The sequence below is a fragment of the Chlorocebus sabaeus genome, chromosome 1 (genome assembly GCF_047675955.1).
Source record: "Chlorocebus sabaeus isolate Y175 chromosome 1, mChlSab1.0.hap1, whole genome shotgun sequence".
Taxonomy (NCBI): domain Eukaryota; kingdom Metazoa; phylum Chordata; class Mammalia; order Primates; family Cercopithecidae; genus Chlorocebus; species Chlorocebus sabaeus.
The window spans coordinates 66075227-66100508 of record NC_132904.1 but is presented as its reverse complement, the minus strand read 5'-3'; the positions used below and the strand labels follow the sequence as shown (position 1 = coordinate 66100508).

General features: G+C 38.9%; 1 protein-coding gene and 1 pseudogene across 1 annotated transcript; one reads left to right on the top strand and one right to left on the bottom strand.

Annotated features, from left to right (window-relative positions):
• The first annotated feature begins 377 nt into the window (after nt 1-377).
• LOC103247879 (olfactory receptor 52K1-like) lies at nt 378-1358 on the top strand. The gene has a single exon (XM_038004870.2). The coding sequence runs from the start codon at nt 378-380 to the stop codon at nt 1356-1358; it is 981 nt and encodes a 326-aa protein (XP_037860798.1).
• Nucleotides 1359-21885: 20527 nt separating this feature from the next.
• LOC119626436 (olfactory receptor 52P1-like) lies at nt 21886-23022 on the bottom strand (annotated as a pseudogene).
• Nucleotides 23023-25282: the final 2260 nt, after the last annotated feature.

Sequence of the window (25282 nt, the reverse complement as noted above, 5' to 3'; positions counted from 1 at the left end):
TTTGTCAGCTTCTCTTTGTATTCCTTGCATTTTTGCTGTACATACTTCAAGTTCTGTTCTTGAAGTTGATACATGTTTATTTCTTAATATATTAAAATTTATTTAATACAATATTTTATTAATGAATAATGAATCACTTTGTCCTTAATAAAAACATTTAGCATAAAATATATCCTGTTGGATATTATTACAGTTATACTTCATTATTGCTACTGTACTATTACAACTATACCCTATGATACATAACATCATGATTTCAGAATCATTTTTGTGTATAACATTTCAATCTTTGTTTTCCATGTTGAGACTCTTTTTTTAAATTGAAGCTCATATAGCCTCTTTATTGTTCTCCACAGGTACTTCAGCAGGGTGCCACCATGACTGCTTGCAATGCCTCACAGGGTCACCCTTCTTTCTTCATTCTCCAAGGCATTCCTGGCATGGAAGACAAACATAGATGGATATCTATCCCCTTCTCCTCCATGTATTTCATTACGGTGCTCGGGAACTGCACCATCCTCCTCACTGTCTCCACAGAGCGCTCCCTGCACAAACCCATGTTCTTGCTCCTTTGCCTATTGGCCCTCACAGACCTTGGCATGTCCACTACCACCATTCCCAAGGTGCTGTGCATTTTCTGGTTTCGCCAAAGTGAGATCAGTTATGAAGGATGCCTGGTTCAGCTGTTCTTCATCTACTCCATCTCTGCCATGCAGTCAGCTATCCTGATGACCATGGCCTTTGACCGCTATGTGGCCATCTGCAAGCCCTTGCACTATGCCACCATCCTTTCCAATAGTCGCATTGGACTCATTAGCTTAGTGAGTTTGGTAAGAGCTATTCTCTTTATTCTCCCCATGCCCATCCTCCTTCAGCAAATGCCCTATCATGCCAATCATGTCATCCCCACCATCTACTGTGAGCACATGGCTGTGGTGAAGATGGTTTGTGTAGATACTACAGTCAACAGAATATATGGCCTGGTGGTGGCCTTGTTGGTTGCGGGGCTAGATCTCTCAGCTATTGCTTCATCATATGTGCTAATCATCCAGGCTATAATGTGTCTCTCTTCTAAGGAAGCCCACCACAAAGCAGTCAACACCTGCACCACACACATCTGTGTCATGCTTATTTCTTATACTTCCTCACTTTTCTCTTTTCTCACTCACCGCTTTGGCCGAGGCATTCCAGCCCATGTCCACATCATTCTTGGCAGCCTCTACTTCCTTATACCTCCAATGCTCAATCCTATAATTTATGGAGTGAAAACTAAGGAGTTCCGGGACAAAGTGACCAAATATGGTTGCTGGAAAAGAAAACCCACAACCACTGCCCGTGGTCAGAAACTTGTCTGGTAATCCAGCAGCTGTGAGGATGAGGAAGGAACGTTAAGTAGATGCAATTCCTCAGGGAATCAGCTAGTGGTAGAAATATGTCATGTTGGCACATTTAGCTGCCAAGATGTTTATCCTTGGTCAGAGAAGCTAAGGGACAGGAGACCTTCTTGATCTCAGTAATTCCGAAGCAAGGAAATTATCCTCACTGTGAAATGAAAATAATGACATTTGCTTTCTGTACCTGATAGAGGGGTTGGACAAATTACACGTTATAATGTCTGTAAAAGCACTTTGAAGAACACATGCTGAACACATGTAAGATGAGGTAGAATGTTTCCATGTGGAGAGAACATATGAGTACCCAATAACTTGCCCAATATCTAATCAATGAGTTGTAGAATGCTACTTACTTTGCCAAGATAAGGCTAAGTTGTGTGTGTATGTGTGTGTGTGTGTGTGTGTGTGTATTTTTGTGTTCAAGTGGAAGGTAAAATGGAGAAGATTGCTTAGGGGAGTCAAAAAGGACAATGGATGTTCAAAACTGAGTTTCGTCACTACGTTATACTTACTGCAGAAGCCTTACACTTGAGCAACGGAACTTACTGCTTCCTTTTAAGCCTAGGGAATATGTACAGAAAACATAATCTGAAATTCCCAGAGAAATTTCAAAGGAAAAGGAGAAAATGAGAAACTCTTACTCTTAAAAGGTGGATATGCATTCTAACAAATTGTATATTTATAACAATTCTTAGAGTCAACTGTTCTGCTTGTCTCAAATAATTCCAGCATATGACAAAAATCTTTAGCAAAGAGAAAATTCTGAGAACGTTCTGTGAAGGGTCACAGTTATAAAAGTCAATTTTATACTGGAAATCTTGGTTACAGAATTCTGCCAGGCCATTTCTCTGGAAATCCAGGAAGAAATCATGAACAAGCACTTGGGGTGGTGTGCAGAGTTCAGATCGTGTGCCAAGATATGTGAAGACATTAAGTTCAGGAGATATTGTTTATCACTTCTAGACATTGATTTGGAAATATAGTGGCAAATATTTTAAGACACGTGAAGTTTGTAGCCTGAAATAGTTTAGGGTTTTTCATCATATCGTATAGCTAACATGTAAAGGCAGAATTCAGTGAAAATGACACCTACTTTAAAAGCCACATGACCACTATTTAAATGAGAATCTTAAAATGGCAGGAAAATAAACAAAACTTCTCTAAAGTGTTGTTCTAGTTATACTAATAGTTAAGGCTTGAAGTAAACAAAAAAATTAATAACATGGGCTGAGAAAGGTGGGATATCTCAGAGCTTGAAGCAAACAATTCAACCTTCAGGAGGAAAAGAAAAAAAAGAGAACTAATAAGAAGTGCCTTTTCTATAAATGAAAGAACAGAGATCAAGGAAAATTTGCACGAGCATTAATGGCTGAAGAACAGAGTACTGCTTGTCTGAAATAAGTACTAAGTACATATGTAAGCCACCACAAATCTACAAAGAAAAAAATGTCATCAGCGAAATGTTGTGGTTAACAATTGAAAACAGTCTGAGGGAATCATTAGCCTGAGGATGTGGCAGCATACAACTTCCTTTTTGCTAAAATATCGAGTGAATTTGTTTGTTTGTTTCATCTTGTTGAAATAGGATTGAGGGAGAAAAGCAGAGCATTCAAGTGCTATATGATATTATGATCTCTCATATATTTCCTTTTTCTTTCATTTTTTTTGATATTTTAAATAAAAAATTGAAGCCTTTTTTCCCCTGAAATTATGAGCAAAAGATTTATTTACACCTGAGCACAGTATATACTGAGAGAATTATGCCACAAAAGCTGGTAGCAACAGCTAATTCTGGGGAAACTGAGGAACTGAAGAAAATCAGAGAAAACACAGGAAGAACAGCCTGTTTGGTCTGCTCTTTCTTGCTTGAGTTCTTTTCTTTCCGCAAAAGTTTCGTTAATCTATCTTGTTAATAGTCAATGTATCTTGACTTTTTACTGCAGGATGAGTTTGATTCTTCTCTTTTTGACTTGTTGGAAATGTGACAGATGACACTAATATTAATCTACTATTTTTCTTTTTGTGTCTGACACGGTTGGAATCTGTGTCCCTGCCCAAATCTTACTTTGAAATGGAATCCCCAATGTTGGAGGTGGAGACTGGTGGGAGGTGATTGCATCATGGGGGTGGATTTCCCCCATGGTACTGTACTTGCAGTGGTGACTGAGCGCTCAGGAGACCTAGTTGTTTAAAAGTGTGTGGCACCTCGCCTCTCCCTCTCTTCCTCCTGCTCTGGCCATGTGAAGTGCCTGCTTCCCCTTCACCTTTCGCCAGGATTTTAAGCTTCCCCAGGCCTCCCCAGAATCTGAGTAGATGCTGCCATGCTTCCTGCACAGCCTGGATAATCATGAGCTAATTGTATCTCTTTTCTTTATAAATTACCCAGTCTTAGCTATTTCTTTATAACAATGTCTGAGTAGACTAATACAGTGTCTATAGAATTGTTCCTAGCTATGGAAAAGCTGGAAAAATGTTCATGTGTCTGATCTCTTGGTCAAGGTTAAATCACTTTCTAAGTGTCTGTTAGGTATTTGGAAGTTGAATTAATGCTCAGTCCACTTCTCTATCACTGTCTCCATCATATTTGGACAACTTGGGCCTTGAAATGGTCACAAGGCTCCAGATAAAAATATTATAAATAATTATATGAGTAATTATATATAATTACATATCAGTGAGAGGAGGGGCCAGCTGGGCTTCCTGGGTCGAGCAGGGGCTCAGAAAGCTGTGAAACTCATTGATTTCCTGCACCAGGACTTACTTCGGTCTTGGATGAATAATATTGAAGATACATGCTTACAATATTCCTAACACCAGGATTTGTGCATATGTTTTCTTCCCTAAGAAAGCTATAAACAGTGAAAATGTTGCTGTAAGCTTCTGTGTGTCCTCTCCCTTTCTCCCTCTCTCCCTTCCCCCTCCCCCAAAACTAAAAGGCATGTTAACTGCCCATTTTTCTGTGACCAGCAGACTTTACCTATACTCCCAATTTCAATTCTTTGTGAACATACTTTGTAAAATCCTGTGAGATCCTGCCTCCTTTGCTATGCTGCTGCAAGGTCATAAAGTAGATAAAACCTAAGTTGCAATTCCGGTTTTTCTCAAAATCTAAGACACGTCACAAAATAATTCACTGCCTTTGTTTCTCATTCTGGAAACATCTTCCCGCCACACGTATTTCCTGCCTTAAAGAGTTGTTTTTTTTTTTTTTTTAAATTTATTTATTATTATTATACTTTAAGTTGTAGGGTACATGTGCATAACGTGCAGTTTGTTACATATGTATACTTGTGCCATGTTGGTGTGTTGCACCCATCAACTCGTCATTTACATCAGGTATAACTCCCAATGCAATCCCTCCCCCCTCCCCCCTCCCCATGATAGGCCCCGGAGTGTGATGTTCCCCTTCCCGAGTCCAAGTGATCTCATTGTTCAGTTCCCACCTATGAGTGAGAACATGTGGTGTTTGGTTTTCTGTTCTTGTGATGGTTTGCTAAGAATGATGGTTTCCAGCTGCATCCATGTCCCTACAAAGGACACAAACTCATCCTTTTTTATGGCTGCATAGTATTCCATGGTGTATATGTGCCACATTTTCTTAATCCAATCTGTCACTGATGGACATTTGGGTTGATTCCAAGTCTTTGCTATTGTGAATAGTGCCGCAATAAACATACGTGTGCATGTGTCTTTATAGCAGCATAATTTATAATCCTTTGGGTATATACCCAGTAATGGGATGGCTGGGTCATATGGTACATCTAGTTCTAGATCCTTGAGGAATCGCCATACTGTTTTCCATAATGGTTGAACTAGTTTACAATCCCACCAACAGTGTAAAAGTGTTCCTATTTCTCCACATCCTCTCCAGCACCTGTTGTTTCCTGACTTTTGAATGATCGCCATTCTAACTGGTGTGAGATGGTATCTCATTGTGGTTTTGATTTGCATTTCTCTGATGGCCAGTGATGATGAGCATTTTTTCAGGTGTCTGTTGGCTGTATGAATGTCTTCTTTTGAGAAATGTCTGTTCATATCCTTTGCCCACTTTTGGATGGGGTTGTTTGTTTTTTTCTTGTAAATTTGTTTGAGTTCTTTGTAGGTTCTGGATATGAGCCCTTTGTCAGATGAGTAGATTGCAAAAATTTTCTCCCATTCTGTAGGTTGCCTGTTCACTCTGATGGTAGTTTCTTTTGCTGTGCAGAAGCTCTTTAGTTTAATGAGATCCCATTTGTCAATTTTGGCTTTTGCTGCCATTGCTTTTGGTGTTTTAGACATGAAGTCTTTGCCCATGCCTATGTCCTGAATGGTACTACCTAGGTTTTCTTCTAGGATTTTTATGGTATTAGGTCTAACATTTAAGTCTCTAATTCATCTTGAATTAATTTTCGTATAAGGAGTAAGGAAAGGATCCAGTATCAGCTTTCTACTTATGGCTAGCCAATTTTCCCAGCACCATTTATTAAATAGGGAATCCTTTCCCCATTTCTTGTTTTTCTCAGGTTTGTCAAAGATCAGATGGCTGTAGATGTGTGGTATTATTTCTGAGGACTCTGTTCTGTTCCATTGGTCTATATCTCTGTTTTGGTACCAGTACCATGCTGTTTTGGTTACTGTAGCCTTGTAGTATAGTTTGAAGTCAGGTAGCGTGATGCCTCCAGCTTTGTTCTTTTGACTTAGGATTGTCTTAGCAATGCGGGCTCTTTTTTGGTTCCATATGAACTTTAAAGCAGTTTTTTCCAATTCTGTGAAGAAACTCATTGGTAGCTTGATGGGGATGGCATTGAATCTATAAATTACCTTGGGCAATATGGCCATTTTCACGATATTGATTCTTCCTATCCATGAGCATGGTATGTTCTTCCATTTGTTTGTGTCCTCTTTTATTTCACTGAGCAGTGGTTTGTAGTTCTCCTTGAAGAGGTCCTTTACATCCCTTGTAAGTTGGATTCATAGGTATTTTATTCTCTTTGAAGCAATTGTGAATGGAAGTTCATTCCTGATTTGGCTCTCTGTTTGTCTGTGACTGCTGTATAAGAATGCTTGTGATTTTTGCACATTAATTTTGTATCCTGAGACTTTGCTGAAGTTGCTTATCAGCTTAAGGAGATTTTGGGCTGAGACAATGGGGTTTTCTAAATAGACAATCATGTCATCTGCAAACAGGGACAATTTGACTTCTTCTTTTCCTAACTGAATACCCTTGATTTCTTTCTCTTGCCTGATTGCCCTAGCCAGAACTTCCAACACTATGTTGAATAGGAGTGGTGAGAGAGGGCATCCCTGTCTTGTGCCAGTTTTCAAAGGGAATTTTTCCAGTTTTTGCCCATTCAGTATGATATTGGCTGTGGGTTTGTCATAAATAGCTCTTATTATTTTGAGGTCCGTTCCATCAATACCAAATTTATTGGGCGTTTTAGCATGAAGGGCTGTTGAATTTTGTCAAAAACCTTTTCTGCATCTATTGAGATAATGATGTGGTTCTTGTCTTTGGTTCTGTTTATATGCTGGATTATGTTTATTGATTTATGAATGTTGAACCAGCCTTGCATCCCAGGGATGAAGCCCACTTGATCATGGTGGATAAGCTTTTTGATGTGTTGCTGAATCCGGTTTGCCAGTATTTTATTGAGGATTTTTGCATCAATGTTCATCAGGGATATTGGTCTAAAATTCTCTTTTTTTGTTGTGTCTCTGCCAGGCTTTGGTATCAGGATGATGTTGGCCTCATAAAATGAGTTAGGGAGGATTCCCTCTTTTTCTATTGATTGGAATAGTTTCAGAAGGAATGGTACCAACTCCTCCTTGTACCTCTGGTAGAATTCAGCTGTGAATCCATCTGGTCCTGGACTTTTTTTGGTTGGTAGGCTATTAATTATTGCCTCAATTTCAGAGCCTTCTATTGGTCTATTCAGGGATTCAACTTCTTCCTGGTTTAGTCTTGGAAGAGTGTAAGTGTCCAGGAAATTATCCATTTCTTCTAGATTTTCCAGTTTATTTGCATAGAGGTGTTTATAGTATTCTCTGATGGTAGTTTGTATTTCTGTGGGGTCAGTGGTGATATCCCCTTTATCAATTTTAATTGCGTCTATTTGATTCTTCTCTCTTTTCTTCTTTATTTGTCTTGCTAGTGGTCTGTCAATTTTGTTGATCTTTTCAGAAAACCAACTCCTGGATTCATTGATATTTTGGAGGGTGTTTTGTGTCTCTATCTCCTTCAGTTCTGCTCTGATCTTAGTTATTTCTTGCCTTCTGCTAGCTTTCGAATGTGTTTGCTCTTGCTTCTCTAGTTCTTTTAATTGCGATGTTAGAGTGTCAATTTTAGATCTTTCCTGCTTTCTCTTGTGGGCATTTAGTGCTATAAATTTCCCTCTACACACTGCTTTAAATGTGTCCCAGAGATTCTGGTATGTTGTATCTTTGTTCTCATTGGTTTCAAAGAACATCTTTATTTCTGCCTTCATTTCGTTATGTACCCAGTAGTCATTCAGGAGCAGGTTGTTCAGTTTCCATGTAGTTGAGCAGTTTTGATTGAGTTTCTTAGTCCTGAGTTCTAGTTTGATTGCACTGTGGTCTGAGAGACAGTTTGTTCCAATTTCTGTTCTTGTACATTTGCTGAGGAGTGCTTCACTTCCAATTACGTGGTCAATTTTGGAGTAAGTACGATGTGGTGCTGAGAAGAATGTATATTCTGTTGATTTGGGGTGGAGAGTTCTATAGATGTCTATTAGGTCTGCTTACTGCAGAGATGAGTTCAATTCCTGGATATCCTTGTTAACTTTCTGTCTCGTTGATCTGTCTAATGTTGACAGTGGAGTGTTGAAGTCTCCCATTATTATTGTATGGGAGTCTAAGTCTCTTTGTAAGTCTCTAAGGACTTGCTTGATGAATCTGGGTGCTCCTGTATTGGGTGCATATATATTTAGGATAGTTAGCTCTTCCTGTTGAATTGATCCCTTTACCATTATGTAATGGCCTTCTTTGTCTTTGATCTTTGATGGTTTAAAGTCTGTTTTATCACAGACTAGGATTGCAACTCCCGCTTTTTTTTTTCTCCATTTGCTTGGTAAATCTTCCTCCATCCCTTTATTTTGAGCCTATGTATGTCTCTGTGTGTGAGATGGGTCTCCTGAATACAGCAGACTGATGGGTTTGACTCTTTATCCAGTTTGCCAGTCTGTGTCTTTTAATTGGAGCATTTAGTCCATTTACATTTAAGGTTAAGATTGTTATGTGTGAACTTGATCCTGCCATTATGATATTAACTGGTTATTTTCCTCGTTAGTTGATGCAGTTTCTTCCTAGCCTCGATAGTCTTTACTTTTTGGCATGTTTTTGCAATGGCTGGTACCGGTTGTTCCTTTCCATGTTTAGTGCTTCCTTCAGGGTCTCTTGTAAGGCAGGCCTAGTGGTGACAAAATCTCTAAGCATTTGCTTATCTGTAAAGGATTTTATTTCTCCTTCACTTATGAAACTTAGTTTGGCTGGATATGAAATTCTGGGTTGAAAATTCTTTTCTTTAAGAATGTTGAATATTGGCCCCCACTCTCTTCTGGCTTGGAGAGTTTCTGCCGAGAGATCTGCTGTTAGTCTGATGGGCTTCCCTTTGTGGGTAACCCGACCTTTCTCTCTGGCTGCCCTTAAGATTTTTTCCTTCATTTCAACTTTGGTGAATCTGGCAATTATGTGTCTTGGAGTTGCTCTTCTCGAGGAGTATCTTTGTGGCGTTCTCTGTATTTCCTGGATTTGAATGTTGGCCTGCCCTACTAGGTTGGGGAAGTTCTCCTGGATGATATCCTGAAGAGTGTTTTCCAACTTGGTTCCATTTTCCCCCTCACTTTCAGGCACCCCAATCAGACGTAGATTTGGTCTTTTTACATAATCCCATACTTCTTGCAGGCTTCGTTCATTTCTTTTTCTTCTTTTTTCTTTTGGTTTCTCTTCTCGCTTCATTTCATTCATTTGATCCTCAATCGCTGATACTCTTTCTTCCAGTTGATCGAGTCGGTTACTGAAGCTTGTGCATTTGTCACGTATTTCTCGTGTCATGGTTTTCATCTCTTTCATTTTGTTGATGACCTTCTCTGCATTAATTACTCTAGCCATCAATTGTTCCACTTTTTTTTCAAGATTTTTAGTTTCTTTGCGCTGGGTACGTAATTCCTCCTTTAGCTCTGAGAAATTTGATGGACTGAAGCCTTCTTCTCTCATCTCGTCAAAGTCATTCTCCGTCCAGCTTTGATCCGTTGCTGGCGATGAGCTGCGCTCCTTTGCTGGGGGAGATGCACTCTTATTTTTTGAATTTCCAGCTTTTCTGCCCTGCTTTTTCCCCATCTTTGTGGTTTTATCTGCCTCTGGTCTTTGATGATGGTGATGTACTGATGGGGTTTTGGTGTAGGTGTCCTTCCTGTTTGATAGTTTTCCTTCTAACAGTCAGGACCCTCAGCTGTAGGTCTGTTGGAGATTGCTTGAGGTCCACTCCAGACCCTGTTTGCCTGGGTATCAGCAGCAGAGGCTGCAGAAGATAGTATATTTCTGAACAGCGAGTGTACCTGTCTGATTCTTGCTTTGGAAGCTTCCTCTCAGGGGTGTACTCCACCCTGTGAGGTGTGGGGTGTCAGACTGCCCCTAGTGGGGGATGTCTCCCAGTTAGGCTACTCAGGGGTCAGGGACCCACTTGAGCAGGGAGTCTGTCCCTTCTCAGATCTCAACCTCCGTGTTGGGAGATCCACTGCTCTCCTCAAAGCTGTCAGACAGAGTCATTTGCGTCTGCAGAGGATTCTGCTGCGTTTGTTATTGTTTACTGTGCCCTGTCCCCAGAGGTGGAGTCTACAGAGACAGTCAGGTTTCCTTGAGCTGCTGTGAGCTCCACCCAGTTCGAGCTTCCCAGTGGCTTTGTTTACCTACTTAAGCCTCAGCAATGGTGGGCGCCCCTCCCCCAGCCTCGCTGCTGCCTTGCCGGTAGATCACAGACTGCTGTGCTAGCAATGAGGGAGGCTCCATGGGTGTGGGACCCTCCCAGCCAGGTGTGGGATATGATCTCCTGGTGTGCCTGTTTGCTTAAAGCACAGTATTGGGGTGGGAGTTACCCGATTTTCCAGGTGTTGTGTGTCTCAGTTCCCCTGGCTAGGAAAAGGGATTCCCTTCCCCCTTGTGCTTCCCAGGTGAGGCAATGCCTCGCCCTGCTTCAGCTCTCGCTGGTCGGGCTGCAGCAGCTGACCAGGACCCATCGTCCGGCACTCCCCAGTGAGATGAACCCAGTACCTCAGTTGAAAATGCAGAAATCACCGGTCTTCTGTGTTGCTCGCGCTGGGAGTTGGAGACTGGAGCTGTTCCTATTCGGCCATCTTGCTCTGCCCCCCGCCTTAAAGAGTTTAAAAGGCAATTGTATAATTTAATTCTGGTTACCCGTTCAGGACCCCTTCCATGCTGTGGAAACTTTGTACTTTCACTTTACTCAGTAAAGCCTACAACTTTTTCTCTCTCTTGGTCCGTGTCTCTATCACTCGCCATGGTCAGTCGCCACACCAATTCTTTGTCATGGTTAGGCAAGAACCTTAAACATTACATTAGTAATTATATAAATAAATAACTTCTAGTAAATTATTAGGGAAGTATCACCTTTAACTAGAAATGAAGGGATAAGGGCAGATTTTTCAGCATGGGAGAATCTAAGCCTGGTTCCCCAGAAAGCAGAACCTAAGGTAAAAGTTTGTATATTGGCTGCTTATTTGGAAATATGATCACGTGGGGTGAGTTCAAAACAAGCAGAGTGAATTAGGGAAGAAGGAAAAGCCAATGCAAGGATTTCTTATCTAGCTGATCAGTGCTAGTGAAGACAGGTTTCCAATGTTGGGATGACCATCTGAAGAGCCATATAAAACATATTTCAGAGGCTTAGTGTGGTGGCTCACGCCTGTAATTTCAGCACTTTGGGAGGTCGAGGCAGGCAGATTACTTGAGGTCAGGAGGCCGAGACCAGCCTGGCCAACATGGCGAAACCCTATCTCTACTAAAAATACAAAAATTAGTCAGGTGTGATGGTGCACACCTGTATTTCCAGCTACTCAGGAGGCTGAGGCATGAGAGTCACTTAACCCAGGAGGCGGAGGTTGCAATGAGCCAAGATCGTGCCACTGCACTCCAGCCTGGATGTTAGAGCGAGACTCTGTCTCAACAACAACAACAACAACAACAACATATTTCAGAAATGTTTTCCCAGGTACTGAAATAATTTTATCTACTAGCTTATGTGGGACTCAGGAGCTGCTTGACAGGTGTTAACTCCTTCATACTTCCAGGTTGTGTATGCATCAGTGCAGAGCTCGTTGCTGGAAGTGCTCCATCCAAGAGTTAGGAAAGCCCCATGGCAAGCAGCTGTAGGTACTAGGCATGACCTCAGGTGGATTCTCAGATTATATCTGCATGGAAATCGTCACAGCAGCAGTGGCTGAATAAGAAATACTGTCAAAGGGACTATGAAATGGTGTGTAATAATTGTCTAATGTAACAATGTATGTGATGGAATTCTTACAGTACACCGTGGGCTTTCTTTGTGATTAATAGGGGGCTCACACCTGGAGCCCACTTCATTGAATTATTTATTTAATTTTTCAGCTATGAATACCAAAATCATCAGTCTTTTTTATTTATTAAGAGAATTTAATTCCACAAACAATAACGGCCAATTCGCGTAACCTTAGAAAATAGTCTTTTAAAAATACTTAAAGGACACTCCGAGAAAGAAAAGAGCTTCTATAGGTATGCATAGTCCTCCTCAATCCTTATTTCATTCTCAGTCTTATTTTTCACCTAGAACTAAATAAGAATGATATCATTATTATTCTGCTGTTTATTTTTTGTCATTATTATTAAAGTATTTCTGTGTCCTTGGTAAAGCAATCAAATGCGATAGGAGACACAATGGAATGTAAAAGTCTTCCTTTGTTTCTATGTGGTTATATTTTATGGGTTTATGAAAAAGCTACAAATTTGATTCTTTGTAAAATATGATCAGGACAAAGGACTGACTTAGAATATTTAAATATTAACTCAAATGGTTAATATCAGAAGAATGGGGAGTGCAGTCAAGATCACGCAAAACACTACTGATTGTAATGGAAGAAAACTTCGTTGGAGCTTAGGGGATTTTTATATGAACTGTGGACTGTTGATATCAGTTGTCATATGGGAGAGCTATACTTATAAAACGGTTTGGTTTCAGGGAACTTCAATCTTGGACTGGTGAAATATACTTGGAATTTAATCAGAGAAAGTTTAAGCAATTGTTGGCAAATGATAAATGAAAAATATTTTAATTTGTATCAGATATCCTCCCATCTGATTTTATTTGAATTGTCTGTCATTTGCTTAAACACAATACTAATGATAAAATCAATCAATGTTGTTTATTAGAGATTTTAAAAAGGTTATTTCTGTTGTTCTACTGTTTAAAAACACAAAGAGTCCTGACACTCTTGTCTACTGTTATGCAACCGAACCTTGTGGTTTAGTTAACCAGAAATCCTAAAAACTAGGCCTAGGCTATTGACATCTGGATGGATGCTCCAGCTTGGGACCACTTTAAATTTGGTAGTAGAGTATTCTAATTTTTAGCAAATTGCTAAGTGTAAATTTAGGAAAAATGCATCCTTAACATAATATAAACGTCATTACCTGTCTTCTATGGAACAAGATATATAGTGAAGGTTAAACAACAAATAACTTCTGTAGGCAAAATAGAATTACAGTTTTAATTCACACAATAGAAATAAATTATTCTACTTTTTTGTTTATTTATTTATTTAATAATATCTCTTAGTGACTGTTCTTTATCACCCAAACAGACCTATTTATTTATTATTTATTATTTTTCCATGGTTTATAGCATTTCTTTGTATGTTGGTCAACATTCATTCAAGCAGTCACCTATCAATAGACAGATGTTTGTTTTTAGGCTTTAGCTGTTTGAAAAAGTTCTAAGATTATCTTTTTACATTGACTTTTTTTTCTTTTTCACAAAGTATTATTGCACAATACGCATAAAAAATGAAATTATTAGAGCAAAGGGTATGTACACTTTTTACTTTCTTATTGTAGCATATTTTACCTGATCACCAAAATGCACACCATAAAATTTAAACACTAAAATATAAAATGTAGAATGTAAACATCTTCCCCAATTATAACTGATAATATTTGGACATATGTATTAGTTTCTTAAGGTTGCTATAACAAATTACCACAAACTGGGTGCTTAGAACAGCAGAATAATTTTTTTTTAACAGCTCTGGCCACTATAAGTCCAAAATGGTGTCAGCAAGGATATGCTCTTTCTGAAGTTCTAGGAGAGAATCATTTCTTATCTCTTTCTTAGTTTCTGATGGCTGCTGACAATTCTTAAAATCCCTTGGCTTGAAAACATATCACTCTAATTTCTGCCTCTGACAACACATGGCATCGTCCCTGTGAGTCTATTCACATCACCCTCCCTTTGTGCCTGTCTGTGTCCAAATTTCACCCTTCTTATAATGACACCAGTCATTAGATTAGGTTACACCCTGATCCAGTAAAATCTCATTTTAGCTTGATTTACATCTGCAAAGACACTAGTTCCTAATTAAGGTCACATTCTGAAGTTCTGGGTAGACATAAATTTGGGGGAGGGGTCACTATTCAATAACAATACAACATGTATCTGTTCATACCTATTCCTTATGTAAACAAAAATCTACAAGTATTGTCACTATAAAATGGAATTGTGTTTACACGTGGTATTTTGATATTTATTGTTTAACCTAACATTGTTTGATATTAACCCATGATGGTATATATAAATTTTCAGCACTTAAAAAATTGTCTCATAGTATTTTTAAACCAATCCTGTATTAGTAGACATGTGCATTGATTCCATTTATTCACTTTTATAAACAATACCATTTCTATAGACAGGGATTAAAAAACTGTGGTCTGTGATTTAAGTTTTGTCTGCTGCTGATTTTTATAGATAAAATTTTATTGGAATACAGCCAGACTCATTTACTTACATAATAATTTATAGCTGCTTTTGCACTAGAGTGGAAATGCCAATTAGTTGTGACAGAGACCATATCACCTGCAAAGCAAAAAATGTTTACTCTCTGAAATTTTACAGAAAAATATTTGCTGACACCTGGCTTAAAGGAATAAAGGAGTCAGAGACAAAGAGAGTGTGGGGAGTAATGATTCATAGTTCCCTCTTCTCTTGCCCTCAGAATTCTTTTCAGTGTCCTATCATGGCCATATGAATGTGCTGCAGAGGCCTCTTACTACAGGGACCGTAATTGACTGAAGTGCCTAACTCCTGCAATTTGAAATCTATCATTGAATCTGCACCAAAGTGATGCCTCCCATTGGCTACTCTTCACTATGACTGAGTGTGGCAAGGATGCTGAAAGAAACCCATTACTGGGGAATGTGGGACATGTTGGTAAGCTCCTTGGTCCTCTGAATTTGGCTTTGCATCACAATCTAAGATACTTTGACCAAAACTTCTCTTTCTTTCTTCTTAACTTGGGATTGAATTTATGTTGTGATGTGACTGCTCTCCAAACTATGATGGTTTGCTTCCTTACTTTCTTTCATACAATGTTTCTTTGACTAAAATTCTTATATGGTAAATCCCATCTTGGCGTCTGCTTTGCTGAAGAGTCATACTAATATTAGTAATACTGACAGTGATACAAGTAGTCAGATAAGGAACCGGGACTTTCTGTCTGGCAGGCAGAGGACGCTCTCTTGATTGAGGTGGGGAAGGATAGTACCTGATAAGAGGTAGTGGTTCAGTTGCTATTTCACCAGTGGAAGTAAATATGGTAAGTGCAACGATAAAGCCATTTGAAATACATGGAGGAAGAATTGCGTGCAAAAACAATAGAGTTTACTGATTATTGGAGACTTATTTTGGTGTTGTTTTGAAAGATGAGAGACAAACCACTAACATTTAATAGCTAATTGTATGAACCAGAGAGCCTCAGTGGTGGTAGTATATGAAGAGGCTTTTATCACCCATAGTGGAAGGGCAGACACAGTCAATGGCAGGCTGAAGGCTTACTTGGAAGACTCACAGGGATCCAGTGAAGCCTAAACGTTCAACTAAAGTGGTTCTGTAATGTGTAGGTCAAGACGCTGGTAAAGAAAAACTAGAATTTTGAAAACTGAGACAGAGTCATTATTATCTAGATGGGTGCTTCTGAAGATGTTTACTCAATAATTTTTTTTGGATCTTCTAGACATGCAGAAATCTCTGCAGAGGTCTAGTATTATTTCTGTGCTAGATGATGCTGCAGAAGCTAATGCCCCAAAAGACAACAGGCACTTCCTCATGACATGTTTCCTCCCCTTTTCCTGGCTGCCAGGCTTGTAACTAAGGCTACATTACTGCATAACACAGGTAGGTACATTCTAGATCTCATCAGAGATGCCAGGCTTATAACTAAGGCTACATTACTGCATAACACAGGTAGGTACACTCTCAACAGAAAATAAAAGAGAGATGCGTCTAAATAATTACAAGAACTAGCTGGCATATATTGGCAGGAGGCAAAGGCAACCCTTGGGTTTGGATTTTGAGGATGCTTGATTCAAAGTGCTAGAACATAAAGGCTAGATGAGCAAGAATTAACTTACTTTCTCAGAAATAGAATGTTAAAACTTAGTATCGTTATTAAAGGCTTAAAAGGTATCAGGGTTGTGGTGCCTATCACATATCTGTTTAATCTGTTTAATTCTGGTCCACGCAGAATGTAGATGAATCCTGAAGAATAACTATGGACTATTTTACACTTAACATAGAAACTGACTGCAACTATTGTGCCAGATGTGGTATCACAGATAGAACAGTATACTTAAGCCCTGATGTACATAGAATGTAGTCATTGATTTGTAAAACGCATTTTTCCTATTCCAATTAGAAAAGTGAATCACAAACAGCATTCACATGGGACAAACAATTTTCATTTACAGTTTTGTTTCAAGACCATGTTAATTCTACTGCCCTATAACATGACAGAGTCCACAGAGATCTAGACTGCTTGACATCCCACAAAGTATCACATGGATCTATAACATTGACAATATCATGTTGAATGGTTGGACAAGATGAGCGAGATTGCCTAAATAATATAGGATTTTCTCAGATACATGCACTCCAGAGGTAGGAGACAAATCCTATGAAGATGCAAGAACTAGCCACTTTAGTAAAGTTTTTAAGGGTGCAGGGATCAGGGAAATACCAAGATATCCCCTCAAAAGCAAAAGTCAAATTGATGTATTTTGCATACTCTTCTGCACCTCCCTGAAGAAAGAAGCACAGAGCTTTACAATATCCTTTAGAGTATGGGTGACACTTCCCACACATAGGAAAATTGCTTGAGTTCAAATAGTGGATGACATAGGAGGCCGTAACTTTAACTGGAAGCCAGGAGCAGCAGGTCCAGGCCATTGTGCAATCATCTCTGCTGCTTGGGCCACATGATCTGGTAAACCTGTTACTGGGTATCAGTTGTGGGACAAGATGCAGGATGGAACTAATGGCAAATTCCAGTAGCAGTATCACAATGAAGAATCCTGGGATTTGGGAGTAAGACCATATTAACTGCAGCAGAGGCTTGCTTGTCTTTTGATAAACAGCTCTTCGTGTATTACCGAGACTTGGAAGAGAAAAATTACTTGAACATAGACATTTTGATAACCAGATTCCATGATGTCACCCAGTGATTCATGCTTCCTGGTACACAAGCCCTTTTTTAGTCCGGTTACACATTGTATCAGGGTTATTCTGCATGGCCAATAGAAAATGGCAGACATGACACTAGATTGTATCTGAGAATAGGTCATAAAAGGTTTTGTAGCTTTTTATCTCTTCTTTTATTAATAACTCTTGGGGAAACCAGCTTCCATGGGCATACTGCAGTAGCCTCATGGAGAGATTTATGTGGTAAGAAACTAAGGCCTCCAGTCAGCAGTCATGTGGGTATAAATTCTTAGAAGTAGATCCTTTCGTCTCATTCAAGCCTTAAGATGACTTTAGCCTGCTAGTATATTTATATCATTATACCACATATTTATATCATACCTCATGAAAGAACCTGAACTAGAACCACCTGTCAAACTGCTCCCACACTTCTTATTTTCAACAACTCTATTTGATAATAAGTATCGTTTGTTCTAAGTTGCTTTGTTTAGGGATAATTTTTTTTTTTTTTTTTTTTTTTTTTTTTTTTTTTTTTTTGAGACGGAGTCTGGCTCTGTCGCCCAGGCTGGAGTGCAGTGGCCGGATCTCAGCTCACTGCAAGCTCCGTCTCCCGGGTTCGCGCCATTCTCCTGCCTCAGCCTCTCGAGTAGCTGGGACTACAGGCGCCCGCCACCTCGCCCGGCTAGTTTTTTGTATTTTTTTAGTAGAGACGGGGTTTCACCGTGTTAGCCAGGATGGTCTCGATCTCCTGACCTCGTGATCCGCCCGTCTCGGCCTCCCAAAGTGCTGGGATTACAGGCTTGAGCCACCGCGCCCGGCCCAGGGATAATTTGTTTTACAGCGATGTATCAGGCAGTGACTATCTGTCTAGAACTTCCTCTAGTGACCAAGATACTGTTGGACCTGCCAAGTTATAAAGTCAGACGCACCAAGTTATGAAGACAGTAGATCATCATTAGATGTAAATAATGCATCATAATTGATCCTGAGTGGGACCACAGGGCACAAATAGACTACAGGAGCAAGAAGTCCAGACACCCATGTTACTCAACAGAGTTGCACTAGTGCTTCTCCAGGGTTTGCACTTATACCTGGGGAGGGAGAAAGGGTGTCTAGAATGACCAACCAAGGAAGAGAAAAGAGCCTGAATAAGGTTATAAGGTTTATATATTGGCCATCTTGGAAAGTAGGTGCAAGAAGAAAATGGATGGAGCTTGCTTTGCAGCCGCTTTCAGGCATGGCTGGCCCCAAATAACAGTGGAGAAAAAAATCTTTCCCATGGGTGGAGCAGTGCAATAACCATGGGTTTTGAGTGAAAGAAGTGGCCCTATGGTGGCCCCATGGTGAGAATAAAATTGCCTGGACAGCGCCCAATAGCCTGGACGCCTGGTTGGGGTTATAAAAGTGAATGGAGTAAAGATTGAAGGCAAGAAGATTTGGGTCAAAGGCATGTGGTGAATATATGAGAATGGGTATAAAATTTGAAGACTTTTGTGTTACATGTTAATAACTATCAAAATACCAAAGCACATCCACATCAGAAGACAACTAAGTACATAAAATGACTTAGCCAATTGACATTAGCCAGTCTTCATCATCAGCCGCTGTAGAACTGGCATGTAGTGACCATGGTAGCAGAGATGAAAGCTGCATGTGAACTCAACAGCATGGACTCCCACTGAATACCCAACTCGTCAGCAGCAGAGACCAATGATAATTTTCTAATATGTCTTTCCCAGCCTACTCGGTTTCCCTTTTTCTTCCACACAGGTATTTCACTTTCACTTCTTTATTTGGTTTCAAAATTCTTGTATTTGTAATCTGTCTCTTTTTCTGAGGACTGAGACTCACACAGCTTTCTTTGACAAACCTTATCATAAATCAGATGGCAATGGATATTGGGTGACACACTCCATCAAAGCCAACTCCTAGTGATCCAACAAGCATCTCAGAAGAGTAGAAATTTAATGAAGTTCAGGTGGAACATTAAAAAATTAATAACTAGACAAGGAAGATATTTTCACTTCTCCAAATAGATTGCAACTGTCTGTACACCAAACTTGAATTAGTTTTTGGTATTAGGAATGAGGTAGGCACACAATAGTTGCCTTGTTTTTATGACTGAAGCCGTTCTTTTGCACTATTCCACTTAAGTCTTGCTCTACAACTTCTTCATTCTATATTCTTGGTTGTCTTTAAAAAGACAATATAGGCATAATAGAATGGGAAGACATCTTATGATTAGATATATTAGGATTAGAATCCAGGCTAACTACTCGCTACCAGTAAGTGTAACTTGCATAAGGAAATTGAGCCTTTGTAACTTAATCTGCAAAATGGATATTATTACATAACTTGAGTTAAATTTGAAATAATTCAATGAGCTATTTTATGTAAAAATACCTAGAATAGCTATCATGGAGCCACCTAAAGAGTTGGTATTTTTGCTGGAATTAATAGAATGTGAGGAAGATAATGTGGAACCCTTTATTTGCTCCTTTTCTAAGACAGAAATGCCCCAACCTTAGCGGTACTCCTGAATTTTTCTTAGGGTTTCTTATCACCCAGTATCTTCACCTGCTTTCCAAGATTTGAATGCTATAATTCTTCTCCATCAATGGGATTATATTTTAATGACAGTAGAATATTCAGTAGTTTATTTTTTTTAGTTTTCTCTGAACTCTGCCATGCTAATCATGATGGTGACAAAAGGTGTTAGACATAAATCCTCTCTTCATGCTCTAATCTTCAGTGAGAGATCTGGCTTGTGAAGAACAAAAAGGCACAAAGAGTCTAACATAAAATAATGATCTACTATATTATTACATTCCTACGCTGCTATAAATAACTATCTAAGACTGGGTAATTTATGAAGAAAAGAGGTTTAATTGGCTCATGGTTCTGCAGGCTGTACAGAAAGAATGGCTAGGAGGGCTCACAAAACTTGCAATCATGGCAGAAGGTGAAAGGAAAGCAAGTGCGTCTTACCATGGCAGAGCAGGAGTGAGAGACAGAGTGAAGTGGGAAGTGCTACACACTCTCAAACAATCAGATCTTGTGAGAACTCCATCACAAGAACAGCAAAGAGGAAATGTGTTGAAATGATCCAGTCACCTCCCACTAGGTCTCTTCCCCAATATTGGGAATTACAATTCGACATGAGATTTGGGTGGGGACAAACCCAACCATATCACGGACTTTACCTCTTTTCCTCCTTCTATGCCAACTTTTCCCAACACAGTCTCCATAAAAACACTTTCATAGTTAAGAGTAAGTTGGACCATTTCTTATCTAAGAGAATTAACAACAGGACTGGCTGGATAGAATTTTGTTACTCTCTTATACAGAGAAAATGATGTTTTTCCTGCTTGGAGTCGTCTTCCTACCTAAAGACTAGGCAAGACTAGGTGAAACTAGTTTCCTAGACTAGGAATTCCTGTTCTAGATCACAGGAATTAAAGATGTTTTTAGAATTTATAGACTGTTTAGCTCACCAGTGTAGAGAGGAGATAAGAATTTGTTAGAAGTCATGGCTAGGGATAAAGAGTACATACATTATACTTATTCTCTATGTCATTGTCTTTTTAAGGATCTCAAACACAGTGATTTAGATTTGAAAGGAGTTTAGAGATATTGGATTATTTCTCCTGATTCTAAACTCAATAATCACATGTGTTTAAATTGTGCTAAAGCTGTGATTATACTAATTTTCAGTAGTTCCTATATTCTGCAGTTTCAATTTAACATTTGTTAATTTTAACTTTTATCTGCTTAAACACCCAATCTTGTATTTGCCTTATTATGTTGTATAATTGATCCAATGATAACTGTATATTTAAATGATTAGATAGAAATTTCACTCTTTACAATGATTCAAAACATGTCAACAAAGCAATGCTTCACCAAAACAATATAAGGTAGTCTTTTTACATGATCTGAGTCACTGTGGAATATCACTTCAAGAACAGGTGGCTTCATGTTCACATATGTTTTTTAAAGATGAAGTTCCTGGTCATGGCAGTCTTTTGAATTAGATATATAAATACATGTTTTCCTTTGCAATAAAACTTTTTGAAATATGTATCTCAGCAGTCCCTGAATTCAGTCTATGTATGTCATCCTCAAATCCCTTCATTTTTGTCATCGCATACATATCATCACAATCATCCTGTCAGTACTGTGAACATACCACATTACTATTTCATTTAAAGTATTCTTGATGAAAAGGTCTATTGCCTGAAGAGTTATCACATGTCAAGGTGTTGTACTAAGATAGTAAGTACTGCATTCCTTTCAGCAAAAAGATACTAGTTAGAAATAGACACAGATAATTTGAGAAATAGAAAATATAAAGAAGACTGAAGCAAATATAAAGTCTCCACCAAGAAAAAGAAACACGACCTTGGATCATTGCAGAGCAATATTGTATGTAATTGATGAACATGAACAAAACACAGATGTGAATGTCATCAGGAGACCCATGCCATCAGAGGGTCCCTGGTAAATAGGCATAGAAAGAGATAGATTAGGCACTCTCTTTTGTAGTCCATAACTCAATGAAAGTACAAATATATTGGTCCTTCTTGTAAACTCCACCAACCACCCCCCACAAAAAAGAAAAAGAAAATCACTTATCCATGGTTTATTTTTCCCACAGCTCATATGGAGATACAACTGGGTACTGAATGGTTGGGCAAAAGCATTATCAGTTGTCCTTATTGTTCACTTACTCACAGGTTTATTGCTGGGACCCATAGTCTAGGCAATTCCTCTGCACAGGCATTTGACCCGTATTTCCTTCATCTTTATACCATAGATGATGGGGTTGAGCATTGAGGGCAGGAGAAGGTAGAGATTGGCAAGGAGAATATGGGTATGAGGTGAGATATCATGACCAATGGGGTGGGTAATAGAAGAAAAGAGTACAGGCACATAAGTGACAAGGATGAAAAAGAGGTGTCTGAGCAGGTGTTGAGGGCTTTGCAGGTGGCATCTCAAGAGCTGAGGTGTACCACAGCCTGGAGGATGAGGGCATAAGAGAAGCCAATGAGCAGCAGATCAAATCCCACCACAAGCAGGATCACGAAGAACCCATAGATAAGATGGGGCCTGTTGTGGTTACAGGCCATCTTCACCATAACCATGTGATCACAGTAGGTATGAGGAATGGCCGTGTGGCAGAAGGTTAATCTTTGAAGTAGAAGAGGCATGGGTAGGATAAGGATCACACCCTTGGCAAGAGCCAGCAGTCCCAGGCGTCCAACTAAAGAATGGCTCAGAATTATGTTGTAGTGTAAGGGCTCACATATGGCCACAAAGTGGTCAAAAACCATGAAAACAAGGAGGGCTGATCGTACCACGGATGATCCATGGATGAAAAACATCTGAGTGAAACAGGCATTGGCAGCTATGTCTCGATTATTGAACCCGAAGAGGCAGAGGAGTTTAGGCACCACAGCCAGAGTGGATATGAGGTCAGCCACCATCAGTAGGGCCAGAAGCAGGTACATTTGTGAATGAAATGTGGGCTCTGTGGCCAAGAGAAAAAGGATAGAACCATTGCCAATGAGGATAGCCAAAAACACGGAGCAGAAAGGAACAGATAGCCACAAGTGCTGTGACTCTAAGCCAGGTATGCCCATCAGCGTGAATGTCATGAAGCTGGAATGGTTGAGGATTAGCATGGTTGAAATAGTCGGCAGTTGTTAAAGTTTTACACCTGTCAATGAGACATGGTTGGTGCATAGTTTTTACTGGGTTTGGGTTCTAAAGACTTGCTGAGACGGGGCCTAGAGAGAGATGGCAGAATAGACCTTTGAGATCATTAAATCCACAATCTGGTTTCAAGTCTATTTCTAAGCACCTACATTGCGTTCACAACAATTTATTTATGGAACTTTGGCTTCTTATCTGTATAAAGGATATTCAGTTTGAACATTTATTCTCACCTTTTCCAGTTCAGCAATTCCATATTTTAAGAAGTCTGACTAAATAGGATAAAACTTTATCTTTGATAAAAAGATGGAAAAACTTGATAGAAAAGCCATAACCGTCTCCTTGGGAAGCCTCAAAAATATATAAAAAGAGAGGAAACATATTTTCCCCCACCTTGTTCCAGGGGCTCTGAACTATTGGAAGAACTGAGTTTCTTTGCTTTTATGTTTTGTCTCTCTTTTAGAGATCCACTTTTAAGTGGTTATTGCTTCACTCCCCTTGGGGCCTTCTGGGTTTTGGCCGACAAAATATGAAAGATACAATGTCCAAATAAAAACACTATCAAGTGGCTATTTCCCATCATCTCCGGAGTTAAGCATATTTGTAACTTGCTGGACAATCCATTGAGGTTTTGGATCTGACTCGTGCATCTCTCTGTCTCTCTTTACTATCACTGAGCTTCAAGTGTAAATTGTATTACCTTTAATCATGAGGTAGGTATTTGCTTTAAATTTGTACACTGGGCTACCTAAGAGTACTGATTCTTTGATTTTTATCATAAATTCAGCAGAATTTCTCTCTCCTTCCAGGGATCCATGGACACTTTAAGTACTAATTAAATCAAGAACTCTTTCCACTAATTCCTACCTCTGTGGTACCAACTGTCTTTCATTTCCTATGCATTGTCCAAACTATCTGTTTTTTGGTTGTAGACATTCAATTTAAGCTTATGACCTCTGGTCATAGTTCCATATGTTGGGGAATTATATTTAGAAATCCTCTGAGCTGTGCAGTTGTGAAGCTGGTTAATAGTTCTTAGAGGAAGCAGGTGTTCATACATCTGCATAATGAGGGAAATCTGTATTAAATCTGGATTTCTAATAGGAAGCTAATCTTTATAAGGGGAGAAAGAACCAATAACACAGAAAAAAAATCTTCAACTGAATAAAATTAGCATTTTGAAAATAATATCAACATGAAATATGGAAAATAGAAATGTAGAATGTACTTAGATAGAACTTTGCACTCATGCTTGAGCAAACACTAAGAACAATTAGTTCTGATACAAACAAGTAATATCCAGATGAAGTTTGTGGAACAGAATCTGTAGATTGTGCATAATACAGGAAGAAAAGCTTAAGATGAAACAGAGACATTTTGTCTAGTGATATAGCTAGGAGTTCTATAGTTATATTAGAAGTTCAGTGTAGATAACATGCATGACATTATCATTACTTTGTGAATCACTAGACTCATTAACACTATTACAAGATATAATTTCCCCCCTTAAAAAACAGAGACAATACTTGACTATTTGAGCTACACCTCTGGAGCTTAATGATTTCACAAATAATTGTTTCAGATTATTAATGATGCTATTAAAATAATTTTTTCAATTAAACTCCACCCAATAGCAAGATCCTTGGAACTTGCCTGCATGTAGCAAAATATAAATATTAAATTTGTTTATACTAAGTAGTTTCTGCATATTCTTTGACTTTTAGAAAACATAGTCGTAGCTCATTTCAGTACTCATTCTAGCATCTGAGTACACCTGTCATTAATGACAACACTTTTATCCTGCTTTTATAAAGCCCCCAGCTAAAGATCTCTGTTTTTTCACAGATATCCAATCCTAACTGATGATTATAACTAAAATTCTGGAAGAGCAGCACTTCTTATGGATTACTCTCTAAACCATGCTTATATCAATTAAAATTCAATACTCCTAGAACACCAAGAAGATTTAACCTAAAGAACATTACCTCAAGGCATTTAGTAATCAAACTCCCAAAGGTTAAAGATAAAGAAAGGATCCTAAAGCAGCTAGAGAAAAGAAACAACATATAAGGAGCTCCATCCAATATGTCTGGCAGCAGACTTTTTAGTGAAAACCTTATAGGCCAGGAGTGAGTGACATGGCATAAGATATTGCAGATGCTGAAGGAAAAAAATCTTTTATCCTAGAATAGTATATCCAGTGAAAATATCCTGCAAATATGAGAGAGGAATCAGGTCTGTCTCACAAGAAATGCTAAAGGGAGAACTTCAATCAGAAAGAAAAGGATGTTATTGAGAAATAAGAAATCACCTGAAGGTACAACACTACCTGGTAATAGTAAGTACACAGAAAAACACAGAGTATTATAACACTGTAACTGTAGTGTGTAAAATACTCTTTTTTTATTTTTATTTTTATTTATTTATTTTTAATTATACT

Coding starts and splice junctions, on each gene's coding strand:
- LOC103247879 (XM_038004870.2), top strand. CDS start 378: ATGACTGCTTGCAATGCCTCACAGGGTCACCCTTCTTTCTTCATTCTC.